This window comes from Buteo buteo, chromosome 7 (genome assembly GCF_964188355.1).
Source record: "Buteo buteo chromosome 7, bButBut1.hap1.1, whole genome shotgun sequence".
Classification (NCBI taxonomy): Eukaryota; Metazoa; Chordata; class Aves; order Accipitriformes; family Accipitridae; genus Buteo; species Buteo buteo.
In genome coordinates this window covers 43,927,950-43,945,777 of record NC_134177.1, presented here as the reverse complement: position 1 = coordinate 43,945,777, position 17,828 = coordinate 43,927,950, and the positions used below count along the sequence as shown (strand labels likewise).

The window sequence follows — 17,828 nt, the reverse complement described above, 5'->3', positions numbered from 1 at the left end:
CCTTCCTCCCTCCAGCCCCTCTTCCCGCCTCTACGCTGGTGGCGTCATCTCCGGGCGACGGCAGCGGCCTGGTGGGCGAGCGGCAGGTAAGCGCTGGGCGGGGGGGAAGCCCCTCACGGCCGCCGGTGTTTCCCTGAGGGTCCGCGGTTGGTTTCGCTCTCGGGTTGTTTGGTGGTTTTTTTTTGCGTTCTTTCTTCCCTCAGGTTTCAGATTTACCCGGTGAAGTCGCTGCCGGCGAGGGGGTTGCCGGTACGCGGGGCCGCGGCCTTCGTTAGAGCTGGAGGCGGCTCTGGGTCCGCCCTTCGCCCCCTCCTGGGAGGCAGCCCTCGAGGGGATTTTGGGTATTGATTTTAAAAACCCCCACGCTTTTACCGTTTCTCTCGCCATTTTTAGGTGTAGCTTGCACATAATTTGCGGTTTTGGGGGGTTTTTTTCTTAGTTCTGCTTCCCCAGTTGAAGCCCATTGCCGGTAGGTTTTGCACCGTCACCGGTGACGTGGTTGCGATTAAAATGCTGTCGCTGGGAAAGGAGGAGACGGTGCGTCGAGGAAGGTGTCTCTGAACATCCTTTCCCAATGCACGAACATGGAACAGTCCTTTTGTTTTTTTTAACAAATGCTGTTTGTCTCCAAATAACCAGGTGCACTCTCACAAGCTGAAAAAATGCTCGAGTAAATCCCGCCTTTCCCCCTCTCCTTTCACAGCCAGTCTCTGAAATCCATCATGGATTATCTCTCTAAACCCGGGGTCCTCAGTGTCATCGCCGGAGTTGCGTGTGGAGTGTGCCTGGGATGGGGCATTCGCGGGAGACTTTTAAGACACTCCAAAGCTGGAATGACGGCGCCTGCCGACAACCTGGGGAGCAAAGCTGACATCATGGGAGAGTCTGGGGAGTTCAAGATGGTGCTGATTGTCCGCAACGATTTGAAGATGGGAAAGGGTAAAGTAGCAGCACAGTGTTCCCATGCTGCTGTTTCTGCCTACAAGCAAGTTCAGAGAAGAAATCCTGAACTCCTGAAACAGTGGGAGTACTGCGGACAACCTAAAGTGGTCCTCAAAGCTCCTGATGAAGAGACTCTGATCCAACTCCTGGATGATGCTAAACACCTCGGATTGACTGTGAGCTTAATACAAGACGCGGGTCGTACTCAGATAGCTCCAGGCTCCCAGACCGTCCTTGGTATTGGACCGGGACCAGCTGATGTAGTAGATAGAGTTTCTGGTCACCTAAAACTCTTCTAAACTGAGGACCAAAGAAATCTGAATGCAATGGTGTATGTCGGTAATGAAGGCATAAAACCCAAGTTTGGGGATTTCTCCATATGTTCCCTCAGTATAAATAAAATAACCAGGTTTTGTAAGAGATTCAAATTTGCAAACCATGAGTTTCTGTAGCTTCTGTATTTTGTTCTAAAGTGGGAAAGAAAATGCTGGGCTTAGTGGAGGTGAGGAGAGCAGAGCTGGCAGACTGTTACTACCCATAGGAAAGAACCCGGTACCTCTAAGGCTTGTGCAATTAATTGAGGATTTTGCACTGTGTCTGGTTTACTGGCTGAACAGAAGCATTAGTAAAGCTTAAGTGCATTTATCCCACGTGTTAAGAATGATAGGTTCCCCCTCTCTGCCTTACAGGAGGTTTTTCTGAAGACATTCTGAATTAAAGAACGTAAGGATGAGCTGCTGAAGCAGTTAAAAATTGCCCTATACAGCTGGGGGTAGCTGTAGCCAACTTCCTGCACAAACACTTTCTAATAGAGTAACTGATGCAATAGCTTGTGTGTGGTGCAAGACTGACCAAGTTAAACAGGTTTTGCAGCCCAGACCTTGAGAAGAGCCAGTAAACAGTCGTGGGGAGACACTGTAGGCCACACTCCTTGCTGGAGGTGTTTGTGTAGCTACTGCACTTGCAGGAACCTGCAAGCAGGTCAGCATGCCCCGTTTAGCCATGGAATACTACATATAAACAGCTTGTCACACAGGGGCAAACTTAAATCTTGTTTTACTAGAATTAAACAGGTCCTCCCGGGTTTAAGGAAGTACTCTGTAACAGATGTTACCGGACAGAGTTCAGAGCACAGTGATCATGGCTCATGTGTAAATTCTACCCTTGCAGCTCTAACACTGTTAAAAGGCAAGTTCCCTGCACTTCTAAATTAGGTGGACTTTCTATGAGTCAGTTTTGTAACAAAGCTGGTTTTTGAGAATCCTGTTGAGCATGTGTCTTTTACAGCCTCTCAGCCATGTCTTCCTGTTGAGTACCCATGAAACATGTTGTAAAAAAGGGAACGGAAGGATTTGCCTCCATCAGTCAAGTTAACAGACCCAGAGGGAGTGTCAGAGGTGTTGAAATGCAAGCATAAGCAAGTGCAATAAACACAGAAAATAGAGAAGTTTTTATACCGCACTTCTTATTTAGGCATAATACTTTTCAAAGACTGACAGTACTCACTGCAGACTTCTGATCCACCTCACTCTTGAACAAAGACCTACAGCCTGTGGCAGGTTTAGCCCCCCCCCCCCCAGATTCTTACACCCACCATTACCCATGGAACTGCTGCAATGCTCGGCTGACAGCATCACACAATAAAACTGTGGAGTTCACAGGAGCAAACAGGGAGGGGATTCAGCCTCAGAGCTGGAACCTGACACTGAGGACAACTCCTCATTAAGAGACAGAAGCTTCTAACAGCTATCACAAATACAGCCAGTGCTGTAATACTCATTACACTCAAGTATGACAGTATTCATAGAGAAACATTTAAGTCAATTTTATTTGAAGCTAAATATATTTAAGGCAACTTACATACCTAGAACATGATCTCAAATTAACTGACACACCCTACTACAGTCCTAACGTATCACCTGGTCAAATATGCTGTAGTTGACCACAATGCAGCCAACTATTGAAAAGTGCTATTTTCTTCTCTCTGGCATAATCTTTCTATAGAAAAAGCGTTACATATTTTCTTGTATTGCCCCCTCAGTGCAAGACACCACTAATGGTCTCCGTTGCTGCTCTTCTAATGGCCCCTCATACCCTTGACTGTACGCACTTGCATGCCCCATACCACTAGCACTGTAATACTTGGGTCGAGTTCGAAGGTCCTTTTTGAAGACAGTAAAGTGAAGCTACCACTATGCAGCATGTCCACAGTCCAGTAATTTATTTTTAAATTGAGTAATTTCAAATTGCACAAACAAAACTGAACAGCAATATGCTTGAATTCTCTCTTCTGTACACTCAAAACAGTGATCTAAAACACCACAATATCCAACATACACAAACCTCAGGGCAGGGTTAGTAAATACACAGATTGGAATCATGGTGCTCTGTTCCTGAATGGAATGTCCCACAAAAGCACAGGATACAGCACAACATAAGGTCATCTGTTACATATGGAGTGAGCAAAAAGACACTAGCATTTTCTATATGCATAACTGGAAAAACCTGCATAGGTTAAGGAAAAAAAACTTTTACTCATTTTAAGTCAGGCAAGGTTGTCTGTACGCATTTTAAATTCTTTTAGAGCTATGCAATCCAACCAAGGTAGGATATGCTGATTAGTGTTGTCTCTTGTCAGCGGTCTTGCAAGGTCAAATACAAGTATCTTCACTTTAGCTTTCTCCGAATATACAGTGAGACTTAAATGCGTTTAGAATAGACAGTACATACTGTAAGCTGCTCACATACAATGAACTTAAGATTCAATATTAGAGTGTAACACTATAGAGTGCAAATCAGAATCTTCACAATAGACTTAATGGTAATAAGCAGTCCTGCAAAAGCCCACTTGAACAAAGTTGTTTAAACTATTCCCCTTTTAAAGTAAAGTCTAAATGACATGGAATGTGAAAAAGATTTAACATAAGTGATTCAAATAGTTTGCGCTAGAAAAAACAGTCCTTCATGAAATAAAGGTTACAAGAACACGAGGCAGAACTCTTGCTTTTCCCTGTTATGAGTTAAAGCGGGGAGGGACGGTGGAGTTTCAGTAAGAAAATACGCTAGCTCCAAACTGACTTGTGCTGCATCTTACATGCTGTACCCAAAGCCAGGCTGTGGTTGCCCATATGGAGGTGCAGTGTAGCCATAGCCAAAAGGTGCTTGTGGAGGAACTGCAACACTGGGTCCTGCTGTCAACATTAGCTGTGGCTGACCTGGAAAACAGAACAGTTTCGTCTTTATTCCTTAGTACCAAGAGTTCAGTCAGCAGAATTACTGCAACTTCCCTGTAGATGTTTGTATGTTTAACAGTTAAGTTCCCAGTGACCTGGTTTGGGGTCCTTAGCGGCCAGAACAGGTATCTCCCCACAAAACCTCGGGACAACAGAGTATATAGCTAAAAATACTACACTATGAAGTACATGGACACGGACAGATTCTTGAAATCTGGGGCAAGTAGTTTAAGTTCTTAGAAACCTGATGAGAGAGAACAGAACAGCTTCCTATTCCTTAGGCAGTGAGCTCACCCAGTCCCAGAATCAGTTTGGCTTTGGAATAGCATTTCCTGCTCCAATTGTACTAGTAACTCTACTTAATTTAAGGCCAGAGTCCTATGCTACAGTGAGCCTGATGCAGAGGCTTGACTTCTGCAGGTCTGAAGTACAGAAACACCTTCTAAAACATGCCCATAAGCCACATTCACTACAATGGAATAGTTCATTCTGGAGAATTACATCTTTGTCAAACATCTGACTTTCAGCTACTTATGATAACTATTTAATGAGACAGCCCAACAATTCGCAGTTATAATAATAGCATGTTGGGCCAGGACACAGTTTCCAGACTAGTTCAGCCTTATAGTAGCAATTCAAACATATTAAGAATATTAAGTGTGCATAGAGACAACTGTTGCAAGATTTTTTGCTTTGGAGACAGTGTAGATTGGGTTACTTGTCACATGAGTACTCAGAGCTAGGTCTTGAAACATTACACCCAGTGGCTTTATGGCCACAATTATTGTGCTGCTTCAGGGTGTGGTGACTAGAGATGTCAGCTATACACTGGAGGCTCCTTTATCACTGGATGGAATTCATATTTGTAACTCTTACTAGAATTAGTGGAATAACCTGGATACAAAGGAAATACCCAAGACGGACGTGAAGTGTGTTGAGCAAGATCCAAATAATGCACTTGCTGGAAGTCTGGAATAGTACAGCTCCCACACTCCTTTTCTTTAGAAAGCACTTCCTTAATGAGCTACGACAATCTTAAATCCTGCAGTCCATATCCAATCTTAGCAGCATCAGAGCGGTACTTTATCTAGTATTTTGGAACATGTTCCTTTAAGACTTGATTTCACATGAAGAACGTTCCCATTTCCAAGGGCTTAGAATCATAGAATCGTTTAGGTTGGAAAAGACCTTTAAGATCATTGAATCCAACCGTCAACCCAACACCACCATGCCCACTAAACCATGTCCTGACTTCCTCGGAAAAACACATGACTAGAGAAGTGTTGTTTTAAAAGTGAAATGTGTTACTGACAACACATGAACTAAAGCATTACCATAAACGATAGGTTGTGTTTCTGTAGCTTGCTCCTCTTCCTTTCTCAAAGACTCCGATGCATCCAGTTTATCGACCTGGAATTGAGACCAACAATTAAAAAAACTCCTCTAAAAGAGGTACTTATTCATGGCAGAGAAGTGGAAAAGCCTTAGTGGTATGTTAACACCCATCAAGAAAAGGAGACCATTTACAAAGTTAAGATCAATTCAAGTAGCAATGTTGGTACTGGTGCAGTCAAGATTGTCCGTTTCCTGAAAAAAACCCCTAATTGAGGGACTTGTGGAACTGCTTTGAAAGCTCACTCCAGGCTGAAGCTTTGTATGAAAGGTCTCATACTGGACTAGAGCTGCTTTGACATCAGTAAGCTCATCAGTCACTGTTGCTCCAACTGCTTCAAACCAACAGCCTTAGGGCACAAACTCAGATTTTAGCACAATATCAGTTGGAGACCTTTGGTGTTGGAGCAATTGCTAAGATAAAGCCCAGACCTGGAGAAGTTTCCCTGAATATAACATTGAGGCAAAGTAATCTGAAGTTGGTGTTTGTATACGGCAGACTGCAATAGCATCCGACATGTCACTTGAGCCTCAAGATTTCACTTTCCAAACCCATTCACTCATGCAATTTAAGTTCAAATGCAGAGAATGCATGTGTATAAGACTTGCTTTTTTCCACTCTAGAACTGTGTGGCAGTCAGCCTAAACCCACAAATACTCACTCAACTTGTTTGAGCTTAATACACAGTAACAAGACAAGACTAGCCAGCTTCACTCTGCTGCACAGCAAGTGCAATTGTGCTGTTAGCTCACCCCTACAGAAAGGCAAGAGAAGAAACTTATTCTGTAGTGAAATATCGCTTGTTACTAGAACAGATCCAAGGAAACTCAGCATTACTACAGTCTAAGGCAGGCCCTGAAACTAAAACCACAAAAATTAGATATTGATATTTTACCTGGGAGATAAGATCTAGAATAAAGTCAGAGACAATCATGCCAATTACTTTTTAAGACAATAAGACAACTCACAAACCAGATTAGTCTTTCGTTTCATTTGTGTCCTTAATAAAGGAGTTTGAAGACAGGTTTCCTGTACTTACACAGGGTCAGCATTACTTTTTCAGCTACAGCAACGTCCATGAGTTGAACAGTTTTCAGCTTAACTGTGCTACCTTAGCAAATATTTGCAGGCAGCTCTAACGGCTTTCTTCCGTTTAGTTGTGAATTACAACATGTGTTCCATAAACCTGTTAATCTGTAACCTCAATTAGAGGCATACATCCAGGAAGTGGCGTAAGTCCTGAGCTTTACGAGTTCATTCATTGACTGGGCTTTCATGGCAAGCCTTTTTGTTGCCTCACACCAGTATCTGGCTTGCTGCTGTCAAAGTGCACAGGAATGTATGTCAATGCTTCAAGACTCATTTCCAGACACCGTGCTGAGAACTGCACTGTTTTTAACTTGAATAGCAACACACTGAACACAGAAGCACAAGTTTAGAGACGCAAATCCAAGGAGAATGTGCAGAGTTTGCTACTAAGCAGAGGCATTTGGCTTACACGCACTTGGAAAGCCTCCAGCCCAGGACATTAAATGCATCTTTGACCCAGTTTTGATGCCTCCCCTCAGAACTAAACAAATATTTACAATAACAAGCATAAGTTTCAAACCAGCCTGCAGGATGGTTCTTACACCATTTGCTTGAGCATCACCAGGTTCAGTACCCTATACACTTGTAGCAAGATTGTTTTAAAGGCTTTTCCACAGGGACTGCTATAAGCTGCAGAGGAAAAGTAACATGCATTCAATGTTATTGTGTTATGTGTGCATGAAAAAGAGGCAAAAGTACTGAAGCAAGAGTGAGGTCTGAAGATGACTGCCATACAGGCTCCCCCCAAAAAACCACACGCAGCCCACAGCAATGCCTTGTAGCTTAAGGAATAGTGGGATGTAATTGCAATGACTGCTACACATGCGTAGTTTATGCAAACACTGCAGTTCAATTACCTTTTTTCACACACACGCTTTCTTACTGCCTCACTTACTAGCTGCTGAAGGACCTTACACTACATATTTTAGTCAGGTTAGCCTTGAGTTCCAGTGGTGTAATTACAGACATCTCGTCACCAAGAAGCAGTTTGCATTTAGTCCATCTTCAAGCCGTTTGTCAGTTTGTTCGCCCTTTGCTCAATCACATTAATGGAAAACTCACACTAGGGCTGAACTCTGGTCTAAGGAGAATCGGAGTGGTACTCGTACAGAAGCAGATGGACAGAAACCTTAAAGATTGCCCTTCAGAAGGGCAAAATTGCATAGCAAAAGGCAAGCCTCAGAAGAGCAATAAGTATTACCTTTTTTTTTCTTTCTTTTTATTTAATGAGGTAGCAAGAGAAGTTTAGTGAAGCTGAAGAGCTTGGAAGGCAGTCTTTTTTGCACAACTACAAGAAATTTACTACAAGGAAGAGAACCACAGACTTTGTCTAATAATAGCTGAAGTTTTAAGTTGCTATGTGAACTAGAGCACCATGTGGATTAGACTAGCACCATAAGAACTGGACACCTGAATGAGGAAGAGTCTCTTCTGAAGCAGCTAGTATCTATTCTGCCTACTGTCAGCACGCATTAGTAATGGTCAAGAGATCAGAAACTGGATCACAGTCCTTAAACTACCAAATGCCATATTGATTTATGGTTCAGAGACAGTGGTCCAAGACTCATTTCTTATTGTAGGAGGTTCGTCCAGTCAGGCTGGCTGTCAAATAGTAGCATTCGTGTATTCTTTCGATACCAGGTTGACTGTGATCCAACTGATCACCTGTATGCCCTTCCTGAGGATCTATTAGCTTATTAGTAGCAAATGAATCTACTTTTGTCCTACAGCACTAGCTACTTGTGGAGTTAAACAATTTGCATATGCTTTAGTGATATTTTGTTTGGGGGAAAAGCAGTAGCAGCAGTGTAGTAAACATAGGAAAGAAAAACACTCATGCAGAATCCTTAGACTTAGTCCTCCAGACTTAAAGATGGAAAACAAGAATCAACTTTCACCTTTTCCTTTATTGCATCAACCTGCAAAGGAATTCAGAAGGTGCAGCTTAGAAAAATCAAATTCCATATTTAGCATATAAAAGGTAGAAACAAAAGCGTCAGGGAAGAAATAATTAAGGTACAGGCGAATAAAAACAAAGATACACCAGAAGTATCTGCTTTAGAAAGGCAGCTCTGCTTGTTGCTAGATTTTACTGCATTGATTTCATTAGCTACACTACAGCTAGATCCTAATCGTTCAGCAGATCACGAAATTTTAATCTTTAAGAATCCTACTCCAAGACTACTACTCTCAAGAGAGGCCTAGTATTAGCTTGGTACATCAGGTACATCTGACAAGCAGTGCTATTGCTTAGATAGCTCCCCACCTCCCCAAAATACAGCATTTAAGGATAGCAGATTGCTATATGACTACAGAGTAGTCCTGCCTTTAGAAGTAACAGCCAAGCAAATCTTCTAGACAAACAGCCACTCTAGTCTTCATTGACTCATGCTTGAGTTATGGTTTTACTTCTCACAGAGTCTTAATCATTAAGGAATTTATACCATTTCACTAAAAGATACTCTAAAAGCTTCAGCTGGGCAAATCTTGCTAGTGACAGTTGGTATTTAACTCAAATCTGGTTCAAGTCTGTCAGAGCATTACCAAGTACTTCCCCATCCTAAGTCATTTCAAACAAAAGCTGAGTCATAATTAGTGACATTAAGTGTAAGAGCCACATTTTAGGGTTAAATGCGCAGCAGGCAAAGTTAACTCAAGATCTAGCTATAAAGTTTTTTTAGTATACAGTCTAGAATTTAGTTAGAGCTTGATCCCAGCTGGGTTTTCTGACTGACACAGCATATGAAAAGCCTGAATCCTGGAACTACTTTAAGACACTGCCCATGGTCAGGCAAATACTACTGATGTAGGTTCTGTAATTGGTAGATAGGGTGGAGTCTGCAAGTGTTTCAGTCTCTTAGAGGGCGAAGTCTCTCCCCAGATGGACTGAAAAATAAGTGTGGACATGGACAGACAGACATCTGACAAAGCCCAAATCAATGTTAGTAGCAAGCAGACAGTCTCAAGGCATACACCACAGTGACTAACAAGCTTTCAGTGTTGGAGAAGCACCTGCTCTTACCTTGGTCAAGTATTCCTTCATGACCTGAATAAAGTATGGCATGGCAAAGTCCATGATGTTGTGCCTCCACGCTGTTTCCAAGACAACATCTGGCCTTAGGAGATCATAGCAGGTGAAGAGACAAGCACCAAAACATTCTTTCTTGTTCTCCTGCAAGAACCACTGCAACAACTCTTCTGCCAACTCAGTATCTTTGGATTCTGAAGCATACTGCATTGCATCCTACAACAGGAGAGAGTCTGTTCAGCCTCAGGTGCCATAGTACAATCACTCACATGGATGCGGTATTTAACTAAGCTGCAACCTATTACTGACGTGAGCAGAGAGGAGGCATTCTATGCCTTGTTTCCAAGAAATCTGTCCATCTACTGCCACTCTGAAGCAAGATTTGCCATATTAGCAACAAACACTGCCTAGTGGCATCCAAAATGATGCAACTTTACTAGTAAGTCACAGGTCTCCAAACAAGCCAAGTGTGCTAAACCAGACCTGTGTAGCACTCTTACCTTATACAGTCTGTCTTTCTTACAGAGTTCTACACTCTGTTTCCAGCGATTGTTTCCTTTGAAGAGATACGCAGCAATTCTTCGGAACTCTATTAGTTCATGTTTCTCCAAACGTTGAGCAAGAGAAATGTTGTCAAAGTTGTCATAAGCATCTATAGAAGTCCTAAGAGCCTGAGTTAAGTAGAAAAAAAGTTATTCACACTTCAAGTGTATGACCCCATCCAGAAAGACAGAAACATTTTCCATACATCTCAGTTCTGTATTCCTACTTCTAGGAGGATAAAGTATTCTAGCCAGACTTGCAGAGAGATCGATTTTTTTTTTTTGAGAAGCTGGTGTTTGACACACATAGTTTAGGGTATTCCAGTTAGTATTTTTCAGTAGTGATTGCTGAGGTTAAAAGCCTCCAAATACCAGACAGCTGCTCTCTGAAAACAGTAGAACAGCTAGGCATCACAACGGTTTGTGCTTTCTGTGAGTTCTTTCCTTAGCACCCACTCTTTGCCTTAAATAAAAGCTGATCTATCACACTCATAACAAAGTAGCCAGTCTATCCCCAGTAGGAATGACCCAAAAAGCTCCTAGAAAGCCACTAACAGTTCTCCACTTAATCCTTGGCTAGTCACCACTAGTTCAGTTTGAAGTGTCAAAGAACATACACTTAAGGAATTCAAGTTAACAGCAAGCAGGTAAAATCTACTGAAAACAAGAAAGAAACCTGTGTTTCAAGACATTAAACAGACTGAGAATGTTAGGTTAATATTGACACAGAAGCCCCAGCCTGAATAGAACTTTGAAATTCAGAAATAGCTGCTTCTGTTATGAAGCATACAGAGCATGCAAGTTGATACCTGTTCCCGATACTACTGTTTCAAGACAAGACATACCTGGTAGTCTTCTTCAATAATGAAGAGGTTGTTCAGGGACTCATTCACCGATTTGTTGTTGTGATTTTGAACAGAGCGCAGGTAGGGCTTAACCAGTGGTAGCTGTTTAACCTTTAAGGAATCAGATAGATAAATTTAAGTCAAGATAACTTTTTGTAGAGGTCTCCTACCTACTTCACTACCTCACAGGAAAGATGCTAAATATTTTTAAATGCTACTACAGCTAAGCGCTTTTCCAACTGCTACTTTTTTCTTTGATGTGGATAGTAGGAAAATTACCTTTGTGAAGAAGGTGACAGCACGAGTGTGGTCAAGCCGAGGGGACAACACCATCAGCAGATCATTGAGCAACAGAGGTTTAAATTCCAAATAGAATTGAACTGCCTTGTAATACAGCTCCACATTGGCCACCTAGAGATGAGTAAGAATGTACATTCAGAGCAGAAGCTTGATTGTAGAGAAATCCAAATGAGACACAGACATAACCTTAGATATTCCAGCACAAGTGAGCCACCCATCCAAGACTCATTCTTGTCTCTAGAAATCTCTTTAGTTACTGTAGTTGACTTGCTTTGAAATTATGTGGCAATATCAAGAACTGAATTTTAAACAGGCTACTAGTGAAAGAAGAGAACTGAAGAGCACATAGCAAGAAATTTACTTCCTTTCACTAGGAAAGTAATACCTTAGTGATGATATCTTTGAACTGGCCTTCTTTCCAAGCATCTGTTGGGTGATTCATCATTGTGATTATGGCATTATCATATTCTTCATACTTATCATACAAGAATACCAGTTCAGCCCAGAGATGGGCCTGTTCTGCAGCTCTCAGAACCTAAGCAAAAGGCATATTAGAAATTCCAGTTAACATATATTGCTATCAGTGTCCATCAGCGCTCAGGCTTTAGTACTATTAATAACCTCAAGATCTGCTATTATAAAAGCTAGGGTACAGACAATCCTAACAGATGTGTCTCAGGTTAAATTTAAGGCCTCAGACTTTCACCTTGGGGATGTTGACTCTGGACCAGAACAGCTCCAAGTGCTCCCTCATCTTCTGTGGCTTGAACTTGGAGTAGAGAATTGCTAGCTCTGTAAACATCCCCATGTGTGCTCGCTCAAGTCCAAGTGCTGCTTCCAACATAGTTATCAGCTCTTCAAAGTAGCCACGATCCTAAGAGATACAGACAGTTAGAGATGTTTCACATTAGGAACCAACCTGACTACATCTCCAGTTTTGGACAGAGTTGCCATGAAAGAATTTAGACTTTGACTGTGTAACAGGAGTCAGCTTAATTACCTGGTAATAGTTGATTAGCTCTTCCAACTCATCTGCATGTACTACAATATGGAGTCCACACATCTGGGCCAGGCGGAACTCTTTTCCATCAACACAAGCAAAACAGACCTGGAATTGACAATTGCATTATCGCTTATAACCAAAGCTTCTGAAGAGGGTACAGCTTTGAAGTCCCTTAACTTATTCAATCAGTGAGTTTACCTCTTTCCATGTGCGAGTACTGTTTGCTTTCCGAGCACCATCCACAGCTGCCTGGTATTCACCTAGGTGAACTAAAGTTGAGGCTAAACGGCCAAAGTTGGACACGTTGTTATACAACAGCTTAGCTGCTTCATACATCTTTTCATCATAACAGCGATCGCCAACCTACAGGAGAGCATAACCAGGTTATTCTTGCAGCTTTTCAGTCAAGGGCTTACATAAAACGCATAGCATTCAAGCCATTATCAAAATGGAAATGCCTTTGAAGTCCAAGATCTATCTGCATATCCAAAGAGATAGAAGTCCCAACAACCCTCTGGTTAGCAAGGTCTAAGGAACTTGCTGCTGCAATTCAGCAAAACTGAAACTCAGTCTCACTCACTTGTTGGATATGTGCATTGTTGGGTCCATTGATAAACTCTTCTAGCTCTGCTAGGCGATTTGTTTTAGCAAGAGCAAAGATTAATTCCGTTTCCACATATGACTCCCGGGCCTTCTTGCGTGCCATCTGGAGATACTTCACCAGTTCTTCCCAGTTTCCTATGAAACAGAGTTCAGAATGCTTACTTCCCACCATTGAGGACAGTTGTGTTTAAGCTATACTACCAGCTCAATCTAGTTTGACATAAGTATTTCTACAGCTATTCCCCAAAAATCAAGACTAGCCTTCATACTGCACATGCTACATTAGATTAATAAAGTCACCTTACAATGGGCCTAACTAAATATATCCTGGTATATAACTTCATGCAAAGACCTCCTTAGCAGCAACTGCTCTGACAGAAGTCTCCAGCTAGCTAAAGAAGGTAGTTAAAAGACCACTGATTATCTGCAAATGGAATACACTGTCTTTTCGCATTCTCGTCTAGGATGAGATTGAAAGGACCAGATTCCTCCACTTGCATCAAGATATAGGTTTGACAGAACTGCAGTTTGAGCAACAGACCACTCAAAAGAACTGAACAACATCAACAGGAAAGATTTAAATAAAACTTAATCATACCACTGGCATTGGCAGCTTGAACAACTTCCATGTATGAGGAAGGATCATCTGCTTTAATATACGAGTCAATCGCTTCCTTTACCATCCCCTTCTGAAGCTGTGCTTTAGCCAGCTGACTCCACACAGCAGGCTCATTACAGCGTTCAGCAAATTCATATGCACGATCCAGGTTTCCAATGTGCTCTATTAATACCTAAAGAAAGGGTTACCATGATCAGCCACTATCTATAAAGGTTAGTTGTACAGACACTGAGCTGTTTTGTTTATGTTAGTTCTTCAATGGATCCACAGTTGCTTTTAAAATAGGGACTACTCTATACAACACATGCAGCATGAGTGATTTTAGGCTTACGAAGTTTCACTTACTAGAGGGTTCAATACCCAACATTTGTTCTACTTCATAAGACAAGACACTGAGCAGCTTTGGTCACTTTGCTAATTGGTGTTAAGTACTGAAGTCACAAGCTAAAGCAAAGTCCTGGTGTGAGGATACACGTCACAAAGAGTTATTACAGAGTGAGATTTTAAGATACCTGTACAGCTGATGTGTTGACATCAAACTTTCTGAAGATAGCAAATGCCTCCTCAAAAAGCTCATTGCTGATAGCTATATTGGCTATGTCTGGAGCATCATAGTTATCCAGGCGATTGATGTATTCCATGACACGGGTGCGATCAGCCTTAATTGCTGTGAGAATGAGAAGGTTCTGCAGATTCCTAAATAGAGGAAGAAAATATTAGTACATAGCAAGTAATGATCAGGAAATTCATTCTCCCCTCTGCAGAGGGTATTAGTTTATTTGCTGTTCTACATTACAGCAATTTGGCACCTGCACCAGGTATAACTTCAAGTTTCCTATGACTTAGTTTTGACTTTACACACCTGTGCTCACTGAACACAGAGTTATCAAGAACTATTTTCTCCAGCAGTTCAATAAGCTCATTAGGAAGATCTGCAGTCATGAAGGCCTTCACAGTAACAGAGACTTCCTCAGGGTCCTGTGTCTCTGACAGTGCAGTCTGTACAACCTGTAGGCAGAGTCGAGCCATTGACAAATCAGTTATGTCAGGTACCAGCAAGTCAAGTTAGGACAGCAAAGGCTTTTAATGTTTTGTCAGTTTTACCTGGTCAATCAGTGGTCTTCTGTAAGGGTTGCTTTCCAGTAGTACGCTGGCCCACAGTTCAGGGTCTTTACGACGAACTAAGTAGCGGGAAAGACTTTTGAAAAGGGAGTTCTCATTGCACACCTAGTGAAAGGCAAAGTTAATTCAGAGTGAGGTCACAGCTCTTGAGCCTACAGTGGATGAGATAATTTACTGCAACATTAACTAAGCCTGCCTGAGATGCACACTAGAAATCTCAGGCTTTGATACTTCCATCAGCTTCCCATTCTAGGATGTCCAGGGGAGTCCCACATTTCTCATTAAGTTGCACAGGGAGATTAAATAGCTACCCATTCTATTAGAAGTGAGCAGTTCCTAGCTTAATACTTTTTATGAAGTAAGTGCTTTTGTCAGTCATAAACCCGAATATCTATCCCACGATACTCAGGTTAGAACTTAACCCATGAGTCAGCTGCCTTGGCATACGTACATTAATAAGTTCCAAATCACACTGTCCACGCTCATAAGCCACGCAGGCCAGGTGAGGGTCCCTCTTCTCACAGTACTTGCCAACAACGCGACTGTCATAATAAGGATTCTCACGCAGGAATCTTTCTGGGTTGTTGTTACTATCAATGTATATTTTGGCCAGTGCGTTGTGAGTCGCAGGCTCCTCACAACCCTCGTGAATTCTTGCTTCCAGCCAGGGCAGAAGCAGTTTCAGCCTAGAACGAAGCAGTTTTCACATTAGAGAGGTTGAGTGAATAAGCAAGTATCTACTTGCACAGTTTCTTCACTATAGAAGTCAACTTCAGCATAGGATAGACTCAGTAACTAAACCAGAGTTATAGTGTTCCATCTTGACCTGCATTCTGGTTCATTATTATAATGGTATAACTTTCTGACACTACGAAGAACATCACATGCCCAAGAATCATTATCTGGAAGCTGCTTAAGGGGGATCCCCACATCAGCCAAGAATTAAAGCAGACTTTTGCTGCTTGTTCACCCAATGGCAGCTCCTTTATGTCAGTACCAGCTTTAGCTATGTAATGAGGACACGTACTGATGGATGAGCAGTACAACCATTAACAGTCTGGCAGTGGTAAAAGACTCATAGAAGTTTAATACCTGTTTCTTTTCTCAACCTCTGCGACAAGCTCATCAGTCGAAAATTGACCTCTCACTACAAGGATAAGGTTCTTTATCACATCTTCAGAGCAATCCACATCAAGCAGTCCCCCAATAACAACAGGCAGACGGCTTGGATTCACCTAAACAGGATCATTTAAAGAAGTCAATGTGTTGTCATGCAGCATAGGCAGTCAATACTTTTATCCCTAGAAGTACACATGAAGGCTGCTTGTTAAGATTGACCTCATCTTCCTGCCTTTACCCCCAGCTTCCTAAGGTTCTGGACAAGCTTGCAAGTCAATTCTTCAGTCAACAGGGGTTCACACCACAGTTCAGTGGCTCACTAATGCTCAGTCCCCATAGAAAGAGCTCCTGAGCAACCCAGTTTGTCCCTGGAGGAAGTATAAAGGAGAACTTCCCCATCCCCTAAAATACTGGAAGTTAAAACTACCCTAAGAATTCCTAAGTTACTCTACGAAGCCTTCCTCCTGCAAGATACACCTTAGCAGGGGTTACTGCTCAGCTTCACTGAAGAATATGAGATGTGACTCCCATAAGGGCTAACTTACTGGAGGCCGCTAATAGGTACTTAAGTGTCAGTCTCAAGTATGAGGCTCTTTGCAGAATAGTTACAAACATAATGCCTATAGTTGCATGTAATACTAGAAAGATTGATCTGTTTGACTCATTAAAGCCAAGTGACAAATTGTAACTTACCTTCTGTACATAAATCTCAATATATTTTTGGAGATTATTTCTATACAAATACAGCACCAAGTCGTGGACAAAGTCAAAGCGATCACATACAATGATGAGTGGCAACTGGTCAGTGAGTTTAGCTTCCTATAAAGAGAAGAGCTTTAGTAATTTGGTTTTGTTCTGGGGCTTAAGCAGACAAATACAGTCACTTAAACTGTTAAAGCAGCTGAATTTGGAAAGCCAAAATTCAACAGTCAACCAAATAGTGACAGCTTATTGTTCAACTAATTGCTTGCAACATGTAGCAAGTAGGGGTACTCACACCCACTTCAGGGCCTACAGCAAGAAGCTTTCTGAAGTTTAACCCTGCCCCTTTGCATGGCAGAGTCTACAAAGTGTTACAACACAATACAACTATTACAAGCCTAAGCTATAGATACCATTTTTAGTTGCCACTGGTGTTTGGTGTGCAGGATTAGCACTCTGGGATTTCAAAATGAATTTAACCAAGACTAGATTAAGTTGTGGTTCATAAACTTATATACAGAACTGACTTCAAGTACCATGTGTCTTATGATACCTTCTAACTCTGGATTTAGAGAACAGTAAGAATCAAGCTAGTAGCAGTACTACTTAAATTGCTAATCAGATTAGTTATCTAAAAGCATTCCAACTTTCAGCATAAGATTACGACGATTACAGTACAGAAGCTTAGTCTATGTGGCAGACAGTATTCCGGATGCATATTTCAGATCACTTATTCGAACATGCACATCCCAGAATATAATCCTACATATAAATTACACTTAAGGACTTTACACAGGGAGGCCTGTACTGGGAGATTTACCTGGTACATGTCCTGCACATTCCAGACATGGAACAGCACAAAAAACAATAGCTTTCATCAGGAATTTGACAGCTTGATAACATATCTTAGGTGGCTTGATCAATTTACATACCTTACACCTTGATGACACCAGGTTATTTTTATAGAATTCTCATTTGAAGAGTTTTGCCATCTTCAGATATGATCAGCGAAATCTAAGACTATGCTATGTAACCAACAAACATGAAGGCAGGAAATGTTCCCAGATAAAAGTTTTTCCCTCCCACACTTTCTCAGGTATTTCTAGCAGTGTTACATTTGTCAATAAGCTCAGCACTAACAACAGGCTACAGAATCTGAACTTTGAGCACACCATCTTTTTCCACTCTTCAGAAATGTTTCAGCAACACTCTGAATCCTAGCAGTAAGTCAGTTAGCATGTGTACTTACAGACTGGCACATCCTAGCAGAGATAAACTGCTGTTCACC

General features: G+C 41.8%; 2 protein-coding genes across 5 annotated transcripts in view; one reads left to right on the top strand and one right to left on the bottom strand.

The window, feature by feature from the left end:
* The first annotated feature begins 10 nt into the window (after window positions 1–10).
* Window positions 11–1,364, top strand: PTRH2 (peptidyl-tRNA hydrolase 2). Of its 2 annotated transcripts, none has more exons than XM_075032936.1 (2): window positions 11–86; window positions 704–1,364. In XM_075032936.1, exon 2 carries the CDS (start codon window positions 723–725, stop codon window positions 1,239–1,241), a length of 519 nt encoding a protein of 172 aa, XP_074889037.1. In that variant the 5' UTR covers window positions 11–86; window positions 704–722; the 3' UTR covers window positions 1,242–1,364. The 2 variants fall into 2 exon arrangements, with proteins under 2 accessions (XP_074889037.1, XP_074889035.1); XM_075032934.1 differs by having other exon boundaries at window positions 24–86; window positions 640–1,364.
* A 1,784-nt stretch (window positions 1,365–3,148) lies between these two features.
* Window positions 3,149–17,828, bottom strand: part of CLTC (clathrin heavy chain) — a 35,468-nt gene continuing 20,788 nt past the window's right edge. For 2 of the 3 annotated variants that reach the window (XM_075032917.1, XM_075032919.1), the window contains exons 15-33: window positions 16,532–16,657; window positions 15,812–15,954; window positions 15,171–15,405; window positions 14,702–14,824; window positions 14,460–14,605; window positions 14,110–14,293; window positions 13,577–13,769; window positions 12,956–13,113; window positions 12,574–12,738; window positions 12,373–12,480; window positions 12,079–12,246; window positions 11,758–11,907; window positions 11,352–11,483; window positions 11,073–11,183; window positions 10,186–10,356; window positions 9,680–9,901; window positions 8,556–8,576; window positions 5,510–5,585; window positions 3,149–4,157 (exon numbers count right to left, since the gene is read on the bottom strand). In XM_075032917.1, the coding sequence (XP_074889018.1) occupies window positions 4,033–4,157; window positions 5,510–5,585; window positions 8,556–8,576; window positions 9,680–9,901; window positions 10,186–10,356; window positions 11,073–11,183; window positions 11,352–11,483; window positions 11,758–11,907; window positions 12,079–12,246; window positions 12,373–12,480; window positions 12,574–12,738; window positions 12,956–13,113; window positions 13,577–13,769; window positions 14,110–14,293; window positions 14,460–14,605; window positions 14,702–14,824; window positions 15,171–15,405; window positions 15,812–15,954; window positions 16,532–16,657 (2,757 nt within the window). In that variant the 3' untranslated portion in view covers window positions 3,149–4,032. The remainder of the gene's footprint in view (window positions 4,158–5,509; window positions 5,586–8,555; window positions 8,577–9,679; window positions 9,902–10,185; window positions 10,357–11,072; window positions 11,184–11,351; window positions 11,484–11,757; window positions 11,908–12,078; window positions 12,247–12,372; window positions 12,481–12,573; window positions 12,739–12,955; window positions 13,114–13,576; window positions 13,770–14,109; window positions 14,294–14,459; window positions 14,606–14,701; window positions 14,825–15,170; window positions 15,406–15,811; window positions 15,955–16,531; window positions 16,658–17,828) is intronic. The other variant, XM_075032918.1, reaches the window with a different exon arrangement.

Coding starts and splice junctions, on each gene's coding strand:
- PTRH2 (XM_075032936.1), top strand. CDS start 723: ATGGATTATCTCTCTAAACCCGGGGTCCTCAGTGTCATCGCCGGAGTT.